The 13,586-nt window shown below is 45.5% G+C and overlaps 1 protein-coding gene across 1 annotated transcript; it reads right to left on the bottom strand.

Moving 5' to 3' along the window:
- Positions 1-2,263: 2,263 nt before the first annotated feature.
- Positions 2,264-4,587, bottom strand: LOC122541336 (radiation-inducible immediate-early gene IEX-1-like). The gene is made up of 2 exons (XM_043678013.1): positions 4,353-4,587; positions 2,264-3,275 (listed from the first exon to the last, which is right to left on the bottom strand). The coding sequence occupies exons 1-2, from the start codon at positions 4,554-4,556 to the stop codon at positions 2,940-2,942; spliced, it is 540 nt and encodes a 179-aa protein (XP_043533948.1). The 5' UTR covers positions 4,557-4,587; the 3' UTR covers positions 2,264-2,939.
- Positions 4,588-13,586: the final 8,999 nt, after the last annotated feature.

The following is a 13,586-nucleotide window of genomic DNA, read 5'->3' as shown; positions in this document are numbered from 1 at the left end:
GATTAGATTCCAGTCTGTAACTCACTTCCAGGTATCCATTATTCTGTATATAAACCATCTGATCCCCTCGATAAGCTTCCAGTCTGTATCTCACTCCCAGGTATCCATTATTCTGTATATAAACCATCTGAACCCTTCAATTAGATTCCAGTCTGTAACTCATTCCTAGGTATCCATTATTCTATATATAAACCATCTGAACCCCTCAATTAGATTCCAGTCTGTAACTCAGTCCCAGGTATCCAGTATTCAAAATATAAACCATGTGAACCCCTCGATTAGATTCCAGTCTGTAACTCATTCCCAGGTATCCATTATTTTATATATAAACCATGTGAACCCCTCAATTAGATTCCAGTCTGTAACTCATTTCCAGGTATTCATTATTTTATATATAAACCATCTGAACCCCTCAATTAGATTCCAGTCTGTAACTCACTCCCAGGTATCCAGTATTCAAAATATAAACCATGTGAACCGTTTGATTAGCTTCCAGGCTCTAAGTTTTCCGTATATAAAAACCATCTGAAGACTCAGTTAATTTCCCGCTTGTAAATGACCAAATTAATCCACTCCTGGAGATATGCATGATTAAGGCAAACTGGTCAATATGGACTTCAGTGTGGTGTTTAACAAGGTTCAATATGATAGACTGGTTAGCAAGATTTGATCACATGGAATACAGAGAGAACTAGCTCTTTGAATACATAACTGACCTGAAGTCAAGAAGCAGAGGGTAGTGGTGGAGGTCTGTGACCAGTGGAGTGCCACAAGGATCGGTGCTGGATTCGCTGCTTTTTGTCATTTATGTAAATGATTTGGATGGGAACATGGGAGGTATAGATAGTAAGTTTGCAGGGGACATCAAAATTGCAGGTGTAGTGGACAGCAAAGAAGGCTTCCTCAGAGTATAACAGAATCTTGATTAGATGGGCAAGTGGGCTGAGGAGTGGCAGATAGATTTTAATTTAGATAAATGTGAGGTGTTGGGTTTTGGAATGGCAACTTAGAGCAGGACGTATACACTTAATGGAAAGGTCCTGGGGAGCATTGTTGAACAAACAGACCTTGGATTGCAGGTTCATAGCTCCTTGAACATGGAGTCTTAAGTAGATAGGATAGTGAAGAAGGCGTTTGATATGCTTTCCTTTATTGGTCAGAGTATTGAATATTGGAATTGGGAGGTCATGTTGTGGCTGTGCAGGACATTGGTTAGATCACTTTTGGAAGATTGCAAACAATTCTGGTCTCCCAGTTATAGGAAAGATGTTGTGAAACTTGAAATGGTTCAGAAAAGATTTGCAAGGATTGGAGGGTTTGAACCAAAGGGATAAGCCGAACAGACTAGGGTTATCTTCCCTGGAGCGTCAGGGGCTGAGGGGTTTATAAAATCACGAGGGGCATGGATAAGATAAATAGATAAAGTCTCTTCCCTGGGCTGGAGGAGTCCAGAATTAGAGGGCATAGGTATAGGGTGAGAGGGGAAAGATTTTACAGGGACTTAAGGGGCGACCTTTCACGCAGAGGGTGGTGCGTGTATGGAATGAGCTGCCAGAGGAAGTGGTGGAGGCTGGTACAATTACAGGATTTAAAAGACGTCTGGATGGATAAATGAATAGGAAGGTTTGCAGGGATATGGGCCAGGTGCTGGCAGGTGGGATTGGATTGGGTAGAATATCTGTCAGCATGGATAAATTTGACCGAAAAGTTTGTTTCCATGCTGTACATCTCTAAGTGTTATGAATTAAATGGGAATGTGCCTCATTTAAACTGAAATCTGTTTGAGCAGGAGTTGTCAAACGGAGAGATTGCTGGTGAGGAGTTCCATAGGCTCAGTCCTTGGGAATGGAAATGTGTTGCTGGAAAAGCGCAGCAGGTCAGGCAGCATCTAGGGAACAGGAGAATCGACGTTTCGGGCATTAGCCCTGAAGAAGGGCTAGTGCCCGAAACGTCGATTCTCCTGTTCCCTGGATGCTGCCTGACCTGCTGCGCTTTTCCAGCAACACATTTCCATCTCTGATCTCCAGCATCTGCAGACCTCACTTTCTCCTCAGTCCTTGGGAAGACTGAGTTGCATGAGAAACCAGTCTGACAATTACTGATGTCAACATGATGTAGAAATAGCAGGATGAAAGAAAGTGGAAAATGTTTCTGAGGAAGGAGGAAGTTTGCGGCATCCTTAAATATTAAAATATTACTGACGAAATCTTCCCTCTTAAATTTTGCAATGTCGTAATTAACAAGGAAACACAAATGAGTTCATCATAAATATGATTTATTAATGGCTGTTCACAGAACATACTCAGCTAACGATAATCACAGTTTATGTGTTGTTTGTCAACATAATTACATTGCCATTCAATATAATTACATACAAGTCCACTAACTGCTCCCTTCTTTCAAACATTTGATTCTCACACAGAACATACTGAGGTCATTAGTCATTTCGCTTGCACAGCAAGCTTTCACGTGATATAAATATACAATTATGACAAGTTTAAGTTATTAGGCACAGTATAGGAAAAAAGGTGTAAATTGATCACTGCTGTAAGGCAATAAATAGTTAACTGTATTGTCACTGTCCCTTATATTTATCAGAAGTTGCCTTCTGATATTAAAAAAGCCCAAGCCTTAATGGAGAAAAATGAATCTCTTTTCTTCCCCAATTTGGGAACATTTACAAGTGAATAACTAACCTTACACACACACACACTTAGCTCAATGTATATAAGTCTGAGTCGACATTGTCTGGTCAACCCTTTGCGGGCCATACGACCTGTCCACTTGAGAAGAAATTGTGTCCTTTGACTGCTCCACAACCCTGACAGCTCTGGCTCCTTCTTATCACTGCACGTAACAATTGGAGTGTTCAAACCTCACCAGCACTACAGTGAGGCGACGCAATGTGGAAAGTGTCCTTCCCTGAGGAAAAGGGGGGTTCACATTCTGCAGGCAACGGAGCTGGAGCCCATTCTGTGGCACATGATGGTCACTGCAGGACCGACACCATCGAGCATCTTCGGGGGCAGCAGCGGGGCACTGCCATTGGTGGGCGGGAAGAGTTCTGCAGACAAGGATGGGAGCACCAATGCCTGCTCCCCGCTGGCGTCTGACAGGGGCGAGTGGCCTGGGCCTCCCGTCGCCACGGCGATCATGTCGACCGTTCCCTCTTGGGCCTCCACGGCCGTGTACACTTGGACGGTGACCACGCACAGCAGGAGCAGGAGCATCCTCTTAGCCCAGTCCTTCTTCTCGGGGGGCAGGTACTTCCTGACCTGGATGTGGGGAGAGGGGAGGGGAGGGGAGAACAGAGAGAAAAAAGGGGAACAGCGAAGGTGAGTGACGGAAACAAGGGAGGGAAAGACCTTGAGCTTTCACTAACTCAGAAAGCTCTGACACCCTTCTTGAAGCACAGTCACTGTTCGAATGCGCACAGCAATTTTCCACAAGCAGCAATGTGATAGCCATCCGAGTATCTGTTTCAAATACTGGTTGACTAGGTGGGAGGATACACCAAGTCAATCTGAGGTAACCAGGGCTTCAGATCAATGTTTGCTCAGTGCTGCACTGGGACTGTCAGCCGATCTCCCACTGTTGCAGACAGCAGTTAACTAAGTGACCTTCTCCCTCTCCCTCTGCATTATCACACTTCCTTAAAAGACCAAAACATAACGGGTCAGCTGCCCCCCAATTTTCAAATGTCCAAGCGCGCACACAGTTCAGATTTTGAAGACCTCTTTTCTCCCCCTGAATTTGTACCCCCTTTCAGAAAATTTCCCCATCAACCTGTTCAGGGATGCTAGGATACCAATTGTCCTTTAACCCAGTTTAGAGGTAGGGATGCTACCACTGTGGCACAGGCCAGGATCATTTCCACTGTTCCCCAAACATTTGCCGGAGACGTTTGTCACAGAATCCCTGCAGTTTGGAAACAGGCCTTTCGGCCCAACAAGTCAACACTGACCCTCCGAAGAGTAACCCATCCAGACCCACTCCCCTATTACCCCCGACTAATGCACCTAACCTACCAATCCCTGAACACTATGGGGTAATTTCCCATGGCCAATCCAGCCTAACCTGCACATCTTTGGACTGTGGGAGGAAACCCACTCAGACACGGGGAGAATGTGCAAACTCCACACAGGCAGTCGCCCGAGGCTGGAATCAAACCCAGGATCCTAGTGCTGTGAGGCAGCGGTGCTTACCCCCCCCACCCCCCACTGTGGCACTGTGCCCATTTGTGGTGGTTTTTCTTTTGGCTCAGATTCTAGACTAAACTGCAGCACGGTTTCTGCCTCTAAAGAGGAGAAGGTGACCCGCTCAGATCCCTGACTGTTATCAACTCAACGTACCTGGGCTGGGTAGAGGATTTTGACGGGTCGGCGCCTGGTCCGGAGCCGGGGGCTGATGTCTGCGGTGTGTCTGACCTCCAGTGGGATGTCAAAGGTGAAGATCTCTGGCTCGGTGCTCCTCTGCCGGGTCATCCCGGGCTGCTTGGTCGGGAAGCCCTGCTTGGCGTTTGCCATCAGGCGCGGGTGGCTACAGCCCAGACACATGGCGCTTGCGAAGCAAGTGAGTCTCACAAGAGGAAATCAATCTCTGCAAAAGTGAGGTGTCGGTGCGACCTTATTAATACTGAGCCTGCCTCCCGCCTTGAGCAATACCTCAGAGCAGTGATTGGTCTGACTCCTTTCCACACCCCGTGAATGCCTACAACCCTCGGGGGGAAAAGAAATCTATCACTCTTCCCAAATTTCAGAGAAAGTGACAGGCCCGCCAATGAGGCTGAGAATGTGCAGGCACTCCGCCAGGCGCCTGCATGTAAGGACAAAAATCTTTCCTCCTTTTTTTAGCCATCAACAGTTTAAACGAGATGTTTATCTTTTTCCTTGGCGCTCTAACTCTCTCTCTCTCAAATTACACTGCCCGAGAACCGAAGAAATAAACAAAATCCTTTCCAACACCAGCTCGAGTTGCAACAGATTCATTTTTTCCATTTCCCTGAATTTTATTTCCACCCCTCCCCCGCCCCGGTTTTCACAATCTTTTCCTTCGGAAACCATGACCGAAGCGTGGACTGCAGTTCGAAGACGTTCTTCACTTCTTGAAACCATTCAGAGTTAAGATGTTGTCTGCACTCATTTCCCTTCTTCTAATGAAAACTCTCCCGGTTTCTCGAGTATCTCATTCCTGGGAATGGGTGAGGGGTGAGCTTATTCAATCTTAGTTGTTCGTTCGGATAGATGCATTCTTCTCCAACAAGCATATCAAGGGACCAAAGGAGTTAGGCCACAGATCAGCCATGGTCTCAAGGGGCTGAATGGCCTCCCCTTATGCATACGTCAGTGCACTTGGAAAACTGCTGCTCCCCATATCACAGGAAATGCATAGAGGCACTAATGAAGCTGGCACGGTGGCTCAGTGGTTAGCACTGCTACCTCACAGCACCAGGGACCCGGGTTCGATTCCACTTCCTGCGTGGCGCTTGTACGTTCTCCCCGTATCTGCATGGGTTTCCTCCCGCAGTCTGGTGATGTGCAGGTCAGGTGGATTGGCCATGGGAAATTGCCCACTGCAACCAAGGATGTTCAGGCTAGGTGGGGGCTAGGATAGTGGTCTGGGTGGGATGCTGCTCGGAGGGTTGGTGTGAGCTAAATGGCCTGATTCCGCACTGTAGAGATTCTATGAATATGCATTAAAAATGATGAACCTGTGGTTAGGTTTATTGGGAAAAACCGAAATGCTTTTTGCACTGTGGATTAAAAAAAAGGTGCCTGACAAAGGAGCAGCATTCCAAAAGCTACTTCCAAATAAACCTGTTGGACTATAACCTGGTGTTGGGTGATGTTTAACTTTGTCCACTCCAGTCCAACACCGGCACTCCCTCATCATGAGATAAAGAGCATTGACCCAATGGTGGCCTTTAAATTATGTAAAGGTTCAGTGAGGTAGCTGTGGAGAAGCCATTTTCACTTGTGAAAGTTGTGCAAAACTACGGACCATAAACAGAAGATAACCACCAACGAAGAGAAAACCCGTTCCCCCAAGTGGGAGCTGAGAATGTGGATCTGACCATGGATTCAGCAAATTACCGAGTGAAGGGAATGATCGACAAAGGTAAAATGAACCGGACAGTCATCGGAAGACTACAACACAAAACTCAACGGGTCTGGCAGGGTCTGGGTTAACGTTTCGGGACCAGTGAACCTGTAGTCCATTGAGTTGGCTTCCTGTAACAGCTCCATTCCTTAGCTCAGGAAACCTTCTCTTTTCTTCTTCAGCTGCTTTATCTCCCAAAGTCACCACTGAGTCTGTCTCCACCGCATTCCAGACCACAACCGCTCGCTGATGTGTGTAATCATGTTTCCCTCAAGCCTCCCAAATGCCCAATTGCTTTCAAATTCTACCTGTGTTCATCAACGCTTCCATCAACAGAAGCAGTTTCTGTTTACCTGCATCGAACTCTCATTATGTCAAACAAACCGCGACCTTGTCTCCTCTAAGAATGATGCCAGCTTCTCTAATCTACCTCTATGAGTCCCTTGTTCCTGGAGCTATTCTCACCGGTGGCTTGCATTCTTGTTCAAGACTTCACATCCGTTTGAAAATGTGCAGCCCAGAATTAGACAGAATACTCCAGTCTCGGCTGAAACCAGTGTTTTTACAAAGCTTCATCAGACCCACCTTGCCTTTATACAGTTGTGCCTCTATTTATAAAACCCAAGAGCTACCAAATGGTCCCTTTTTGATCATTTTCTCAAACTGCCATGCTCCCTGAATGAGTTGTGCCTCATTTCTCCCGGTTCCTGCACCACCCCCTCCCTGATGAAGGAGCGTCTCTCCGAAAGCTAGTGTGCTTCCAATTAAACCTGTTGGACTATAACCCCCTGGTGTTGTGTGATTTGTAACTTTGTACACCCCAGTCCAACACCGGCATCTCCAAATCATGACTGTTATCCAAGTAATTGTTACTTTAGTCCCAGATCATTCTTGAGATTAGGTTGACTCGTCTGTTGTAGGTGAACTTATCCTCACACTATTTAGTGAATGATGGTGCAACATTTACCATTCATCAATCCTCTGACACCATCATGATGAAGGAATATTGGAAGCTTACAATCAATACCTCCTTAATTCATACCCTCACATTGTTCAACTACATAGGATGCATTGTAACATCCTGGCAATGTAACAACTTTATATCCAGCCCACCTTTCTGTTACCTTTCCTTTAGCAATTTCTTGTCCATTGAGTGTCCTGACTGCCTTTGCTCTCACTATAACATTTTCCCTTATTAAAGTGTGACAATACTGTGGCTTTCAGAGGTCCTGGCCTGTGGCTTTAAGAGTCCTGGTTTCCTTTAGAGAGAGATTGGGGGACAGGTGCTGAGCAGTCCATGAGGAGATAAACAATGTTTGAGGCCTCGGGTGTTTTTTCAAAGGTGAAACAATAGAAGTAGCCTGAATGGGCGGGGTCAAGCTTCCACTAAACCAGGATCTTTAGCTTTCTTCAGGAGCAGAAGCTGCTGGGGTTGTGAAAAGCTGCCACATCTCTCTTTGCTACAACTGAAAGCTGGTGTTCTCTCCCTCTCAGAATTGTCTGGTGATGTTCTTTCCTCCTGGATTGGAGAACTATATGCGAGACAATCTGTTTTCTGAACTTGCCTTTTGCCAAAGGTGTGTTTATGGAATGTTGCTATATTAGAACAGTTACTGTATAGTAGTAAAATAATCTATAATTCTGTTACATTTTCCAATAGAGTTAAGCGGTTCCACGTTCCTCTTTCTTTTGTTGGAACTGTAGTGCTTGAATGAATTGGGTTTTGCTTAACATCAAGTAGTTTGACCAATTGAAATGCATCTGGAACACAGCCCCTTACATTTACCTTTACAATAAGAAAAAGGTTAGGGTCTAGGCTATTTTGTTAATATAGCCAAGAGTATTGTGCTGGAAAATCACAGCAGGTCAGGCCGCATTCCAGGAGCAGGAAAAATCCACGTTTTGGGCCAAAGCTCTTCATCAGGAATGAGGGGGCTGATGAAGGGCTTTTGCCCGAATCGTCAATCCTCCTGCTCCTCAGATGCTGCCTGACCTGCTATGCTTTTTCAGCACCACACTCTTGGCTCTGATCTCCAGCATCTATAGCACTCATTTTTGTCTATTTTTTTAATATAGTTTGATGGGGTCTAAACGGGTCCATAACAAAGGACAGAAGCAGATTACCTATTTCAACCATAAAACGTTAAGACACAGAAGAAGAATTAGGGTGTTGGGCCTGTCAATTATGCTCCATCATTCAGTGAGGTCACAGCTGATCTGATCATTCTCAATTCCACGTTCCGCCTTTTCCGCATAACCCTTAATCCCCTCACTGATTAAAATTCAATCTGGCTCAGCAGGTTTTGAGAAGATTTGTAGCTCAGGTTAAGGTTCTGGATGTAGGTTTGCTCGCTAAGCTGGAAGGTTCGTTTTCAGATGTTACGTCACCGTACTAGGTAACATGCTCAGTGAGCCTCCAGATGAAGCACTGCTGGCATTTCCTACTTTCTATTTACTTGTTTGGGTTTCCTTGGGTTGGTGATGTCATTTCCTGTGGTGATGTCATTTCCTATGGTGGCGCCATTTCCTGTTCTTTTTCTCAGGGGGGGATGTAAATGGGGTCCAAGTGAATGTGTTTATTGATAGAGTTCCAGGTGGAATGCCATGCTTCTAGGAATTCTCATGTGTGTCTCTGTTTGGTTGTCCTAGGATGGATGCGTTGTCTCAGTCAAAATGGTGTCCTTCCTCATCGTATGCAAGGATGCAGTGAGAGTGGGTCATGTCTTTTTGTGGCTAGTTGATGTTCATTTTTCCTGGTGGCTACTTTTCTGCCTGTTTGTCCAATGTAGTGTTGGTTGTAGTTCTTGCACGATATTTTGTAAACTGTAAGGTAAAGTTTATTTTCTCTTTATGTTCTTTCATATATTTAAGTGCATTGTTTGGTTTTAGTTAGTTGATATAAAGCTAAGGCTTACAATGGCAGGGGACCTCAGACCCGTGACATGTGCTTCTTGCTTGATGTGGGAGCTCAGGGAAGTGGCTGACGTCCCTGACTCTTACACTTGCAAGAAGTGTGTCCAGCTGCAGCTGTTGTTTGACCACATGGCGGCTCTGGAGCTGCGGATGGACTCACTGTGGAGCATCCGCGATGCTGAGGAGGTTGTGGATAGCACGTTTAGTGAACTGGTCACACCGCAGGTTAGAATTGCTGAGGGAGACAGTGAATGGGTGACCAAAAGGCAGAAAAAGAGGAGGAAGGCAGTGCAGGTGTCCCCTGCAGTCATCTTCCTCCGAAACAGGTATATCGTTTTGGATACTGTTGGGGGAGATGGCTCACCAGGGGAGGGCAGCAGTTGCCAGGATCATGGCACCGTGGCAGGCACTGCTGTTCAGAAGGGCGGGAAAAAGAAACGTAGGGCCATAGAGATAGGGGATGCTATTGTGAGGGAAGTAGATAGGCGGTTCTGTGGCCGAAAACGACACTCCCAAGTGATATGTTGCCTCCCAGGTGCTCGGGCCAGGGATGTAACCGATCGGCTGCAGAGCATTCTGAAAGGGGAGGGTGGACAGCCAGTTGTCGTGGTGCACATTGGCACCAATGATACAAGTAGAAAGCGAGATGAGGTCCTGAAAGCAGAATTCAGGAAGCTCGGAGAGAAGTTAAAGTGGAGGACCTCAAAGGTAGTGATCTCAGGATTGCTACCAGTGCCACGTGTTAGCCAGGGTAGAAATGAAAGAATAGGCAGGATGAACACGTGGCTTGAGGGATGGTGTAGGAGGGAGGGGTTCAGATCTGTGGGACATTGGGACCTGTTCTGGGGAAGGTGGGACTATTACAAATTGGACCGTCTACACCTGAACCAGACTGGAGTTTCTGCTACTGCTGCTGGGGAGGTTTTAAGACTACTAAACAGTGAGGTGGAAACTGGACACTGTAAGAATCACAAAGTTAGCATTACCAAGGGGAAGAGTAGCAGAGGGCAGATGAATACAAAGGAACTGGTGGTCTGAAGTGCACATGCTTTAATGCAAGGAGTATAATGGGTAAGGCAGATGGACTTGGATTGGTAAGGCTTGGATTGGTGCCTGAGAGTATGACATTATTGTGATCACAGAGACTTGGTTGAAGGAAGGGCATGATTGGCAACTAAATATTCCAGGATATAGATGCTCAGACAGGACAGGGAGGGAAGTAAAAGGCTGGGGGAGGAGGGAGTTGCATTGCTGGTCAGGGATGATATCACGGCTGGACTAAGGGAGGACACTATGGAGGGCTTGAGCAGTGAGGCATTATGGGTCGAACTGAGAAATAAGAAGAGGGCAGTTACATTGTTGGGGCTGTCCTACAGGCCTCAGCAGTGAATGTGAGGTAGAAGAACAAATAGGTAAACAGGTTATGGAAAGATGTCGAGGCAATCGCGTAGTGGTGATGGGAGATTTTAATTTTCCAAATCTTAACTGGGATACACTCAGTGTCAGAGGTCTGGATGGGGCAGATTTGTAAGGAGCATCCAGGAAAGTTTTCTAGAGCAGTATGTCAATAAACCAACAAGGGAAGGGGCCATATTGGACCTGGTGTTGGGGAATAAGCCAGGCCAGGTGGTAGAAGTTGCAGTGAGAGACTTCTTTGGGAATAGTCATCACAATTGTTTAAGTTTTAGAATACTCGTAGACAAAGATGAGAGTGGTCCTAAGGGAAGAGTACTAAACTGGGCCAAGGCCAATTATATCAAAATTTGGCAGGAGCTGTAAAATGTGGATTAGCGGCAGCTATTTGAAGAGAAGTCCGCATTTGATTTGTGGGAGGCTTTCAAAGATAGGTTGAAGATAGTGAAGGATAGGCATGTCCCTTTGAAAACAAGTGATAGGAAAGGCAAGATTTGTGAACCGTGGATGACAGGAGAAATTGTGCAACTAGCCAAAAGGAAAAGGGAAGCATACATAAGGTCCAGACAGCTGAGAACAGAGCGGGCCTTGGAGGAATATTGGGAAAATAGGACCAACCTTAAATGAGGAATCAAGCGGGCTAAAAGGGGCCATGAAATAACTTTAGCAAGCAGAATTATGGAGAATCCCAAGGCCTTTTATTCATATATCAGAGGCAAGACAGTAACTAGATAGAGTGGTCAAGAAGGCATATGGTATGCTTGCCTTCATTGGATGGAGTATTGAGTATGAGAGCTGGCAGGTCATGCTAAAATTATACCAGACTTTGGTTCAGGCACATTTAGAACACTGTGTACAGTTCTGGTCACCACATGTGGATGCTTTGGAGAGGGTGCAGAGAAAGTTTAGTAAGATGTTGCCTGGGATGGAAGGTGTTGGCTATGAAGAGAGGTTGAGTAGGTTACGATTGTTATCATTAAAAAAAAAGGAACTTGAGGGGGTACCTGATTGAGGTCTACAAAATCATGAAGGGTATAGACAGGGTGGATAGAGATAAGCTTTTTCCCAGGGTGAGGTATTTAACAACAAGAGATCACGTGTTCAAGCTGAGAGGGGAGAAGTTTAATGGGGATACATGCGGAAAGTATTTTACACAGAGGGTGGTAGGTGCCTGGAACGCATTGCCAGCAGAGGTAGTAGAGGCAGGCACGGTAGATTCATTTAAGGTGTGTCTGGACAGATGCATGAGGAGGTGGGGAGCAGAGGGATACCTATCACCCTTAGGAATTGGGTGATAGGTTTAGACAGTGGATTTGGATCGGCACAGGCTGGGCTGAAGGGCCTGTTCCTGGGCTATAAATTTTCTTTGTTCTTTGGTCTGCACCCTCACCGGTGTTTGCCCTCTGATGAATTTGACTGTGATTTTGTACATTAGGCAGTTGCACTGTCAAGCTCTGCAATGGTCTAACCTCTCACTGATCATCCACCGTCGTTTCCTGCATGAAAGTTGAAATGGATAACCCACCCATTCCCTCAACTCTCCTCTCTACTGCTTCTGAGAGAAGAGGTTTAAGCAGTACAAACATTAAATATTCAGACAATCTGGTAAGCTAACCTCCTGCAAAGGTCATGGTCAAGCCTGTGAGTATTATTTCTGGAAAACAACGGGACAGGTCAGTGTTCTCTCATCTACCAGTTTGGGGGCATTGGGTCAGTGTTCTCTCATCTACCAGTTTGGGGGCATTGACTTCAGCCTGAAGATAAATCATGTACTAATGAGTGATCTTTCCTTAACATGTTGAAATAAAATTGGAGAGTATAATTAACTAGAAAATGGGCAAGGGCATATTGATCGAGGAGATAATTTTAGTGTTAACCAGGTGACATCAGATCAAGTGCTCCTCATTCTCCTGTCCTGAATCTTACAACCTTCAGAACATGGGAATATAGTGGTAATATTCCCATATTCCTAAATCCTGGAGTCCAGAGACATGAGTTCAAATCCCACCAAGGCAGCTCGGGAAACTTGAAATAAATTAGTTCATAAATCTCAAATAAAAACTCGTCTGCTGAGCGATTATCACGAAAATGCTGGAAAATTTGTAAAAACCCATTAATGTTCTTCAGGAGAGGCAATCTGCTCTCTCCACCCAGTCTGGTCTATGACGTGCATGTACCTGTCAGGGTGTTTTTCTCAAACTGCTGTCAATCACTCCCATTTTCTCACATTGTATCCGACAGCCAATTTGCACATAACGAGCTCCAACAGACAGCAAAGTGAAAGTGACCATGCAATCTGATTTCTGGGATGGTGACTGTGGGCTTGAAGACCAGGAATAACATCCCTACTCTTCCTCAAAACAGTGTCGTGATGATCTTTTATATCCTCCCAAACAGACAGTTCGGGACTTTGTCTCAAGTAATACACAGCAGCTCAACAATGCAATACTCAATCTGTAATCTACAGGAGCACAAGCACTGATTTTTGTGCTCAGGCTGAGAGTGAAAATGAACCCAGAACCTTGTGACCCAGAGGCTAAAGTGCTACAAAAGTCCAAACTCATCCTCGTCCAAACTCCGAATGTGATTGAGCTTCCTCTTGTCATTTAAATTCCAGTGATCGGATCCCGAGCTGATATATACATAAGGTCTAGGCAGCTAAGAACAGAATTAGCCCTGGAAGAATATCTGAAGCGAAGGACAAGTCTTAAACGAGGAATCAAGTGAGCTAAAAGGGGTCATGAAATAGCTTTAGCGGGCAGAATTAAGGAGAATACCAAAGCCTTTTATTCTTATTTAAGAAGCAAGAGAAAGGATTGGTCCACTAAAGGATAAGGAAAGACGGTTGTGTATCGAACCTGACAAAATGGGTGAGATTCTCAGTGATTACTTTGCATCAGTGTTCACTGAGGAACAGTAATGAATGCAAAGATTAGAGATGGAAGTTTGTTTACTCTAGGTCACGTTGACATAAGGAGGGAAGATGTGTTGGGCTAGAGCTTATTAAGGTGAACAAATCCCCAGGACCGGATGGGATCTATCCCAGGTTGCTGAGGGAGGCGAGAGAGGGAATAGCTGGGGTCCTGACAGATATCTTTGTCGCATTCTTAAACACAGGTGAAGTGCCAGAGGACTGGAGAATTGCTAATGTTGTCCCCTGT

The sequence above is a fragment of the Chiloscyllium plagiosum genome, chromosome 37 (assembly GCF_004010195.1).
Source record: "Chiloscyllium plagiosum isolate BGI_BamShark_2017 chromosome 37, ASM401019v2, whole genome shotgun sequence".
Lineage (NCBI taxonomy): Eukaryota > Metazoa > Chordata > Chondrichthyes > Orectolobiformes > Hemiscylliidae > Chiloscyllium > Chiloscyllium plagiosum.
The sequence above is the reverse complement of the archived record's forward strand: the minus strand, read 5'-3'. Positions and strand labels throughout refer to the sequence as shown.

Excerpts from the sequence above, each read along its gene's own strand:
- LOC122541336 (XM_043678013.1), bottom strand. The coding sequence starts at position 4,556 with ATGTGTCTGGGCTGTAGCCACCCGCGCCTGATGGCAAACGCCAAGCAG. Across the intron at positions 3,276-4,352 it reads AAATCCTCTACCCAGCCCAG|GTCAGGAAGTACCTGCCCCC; the intron begins GTACGTTGAGTT and ends CCCCACATCCAG.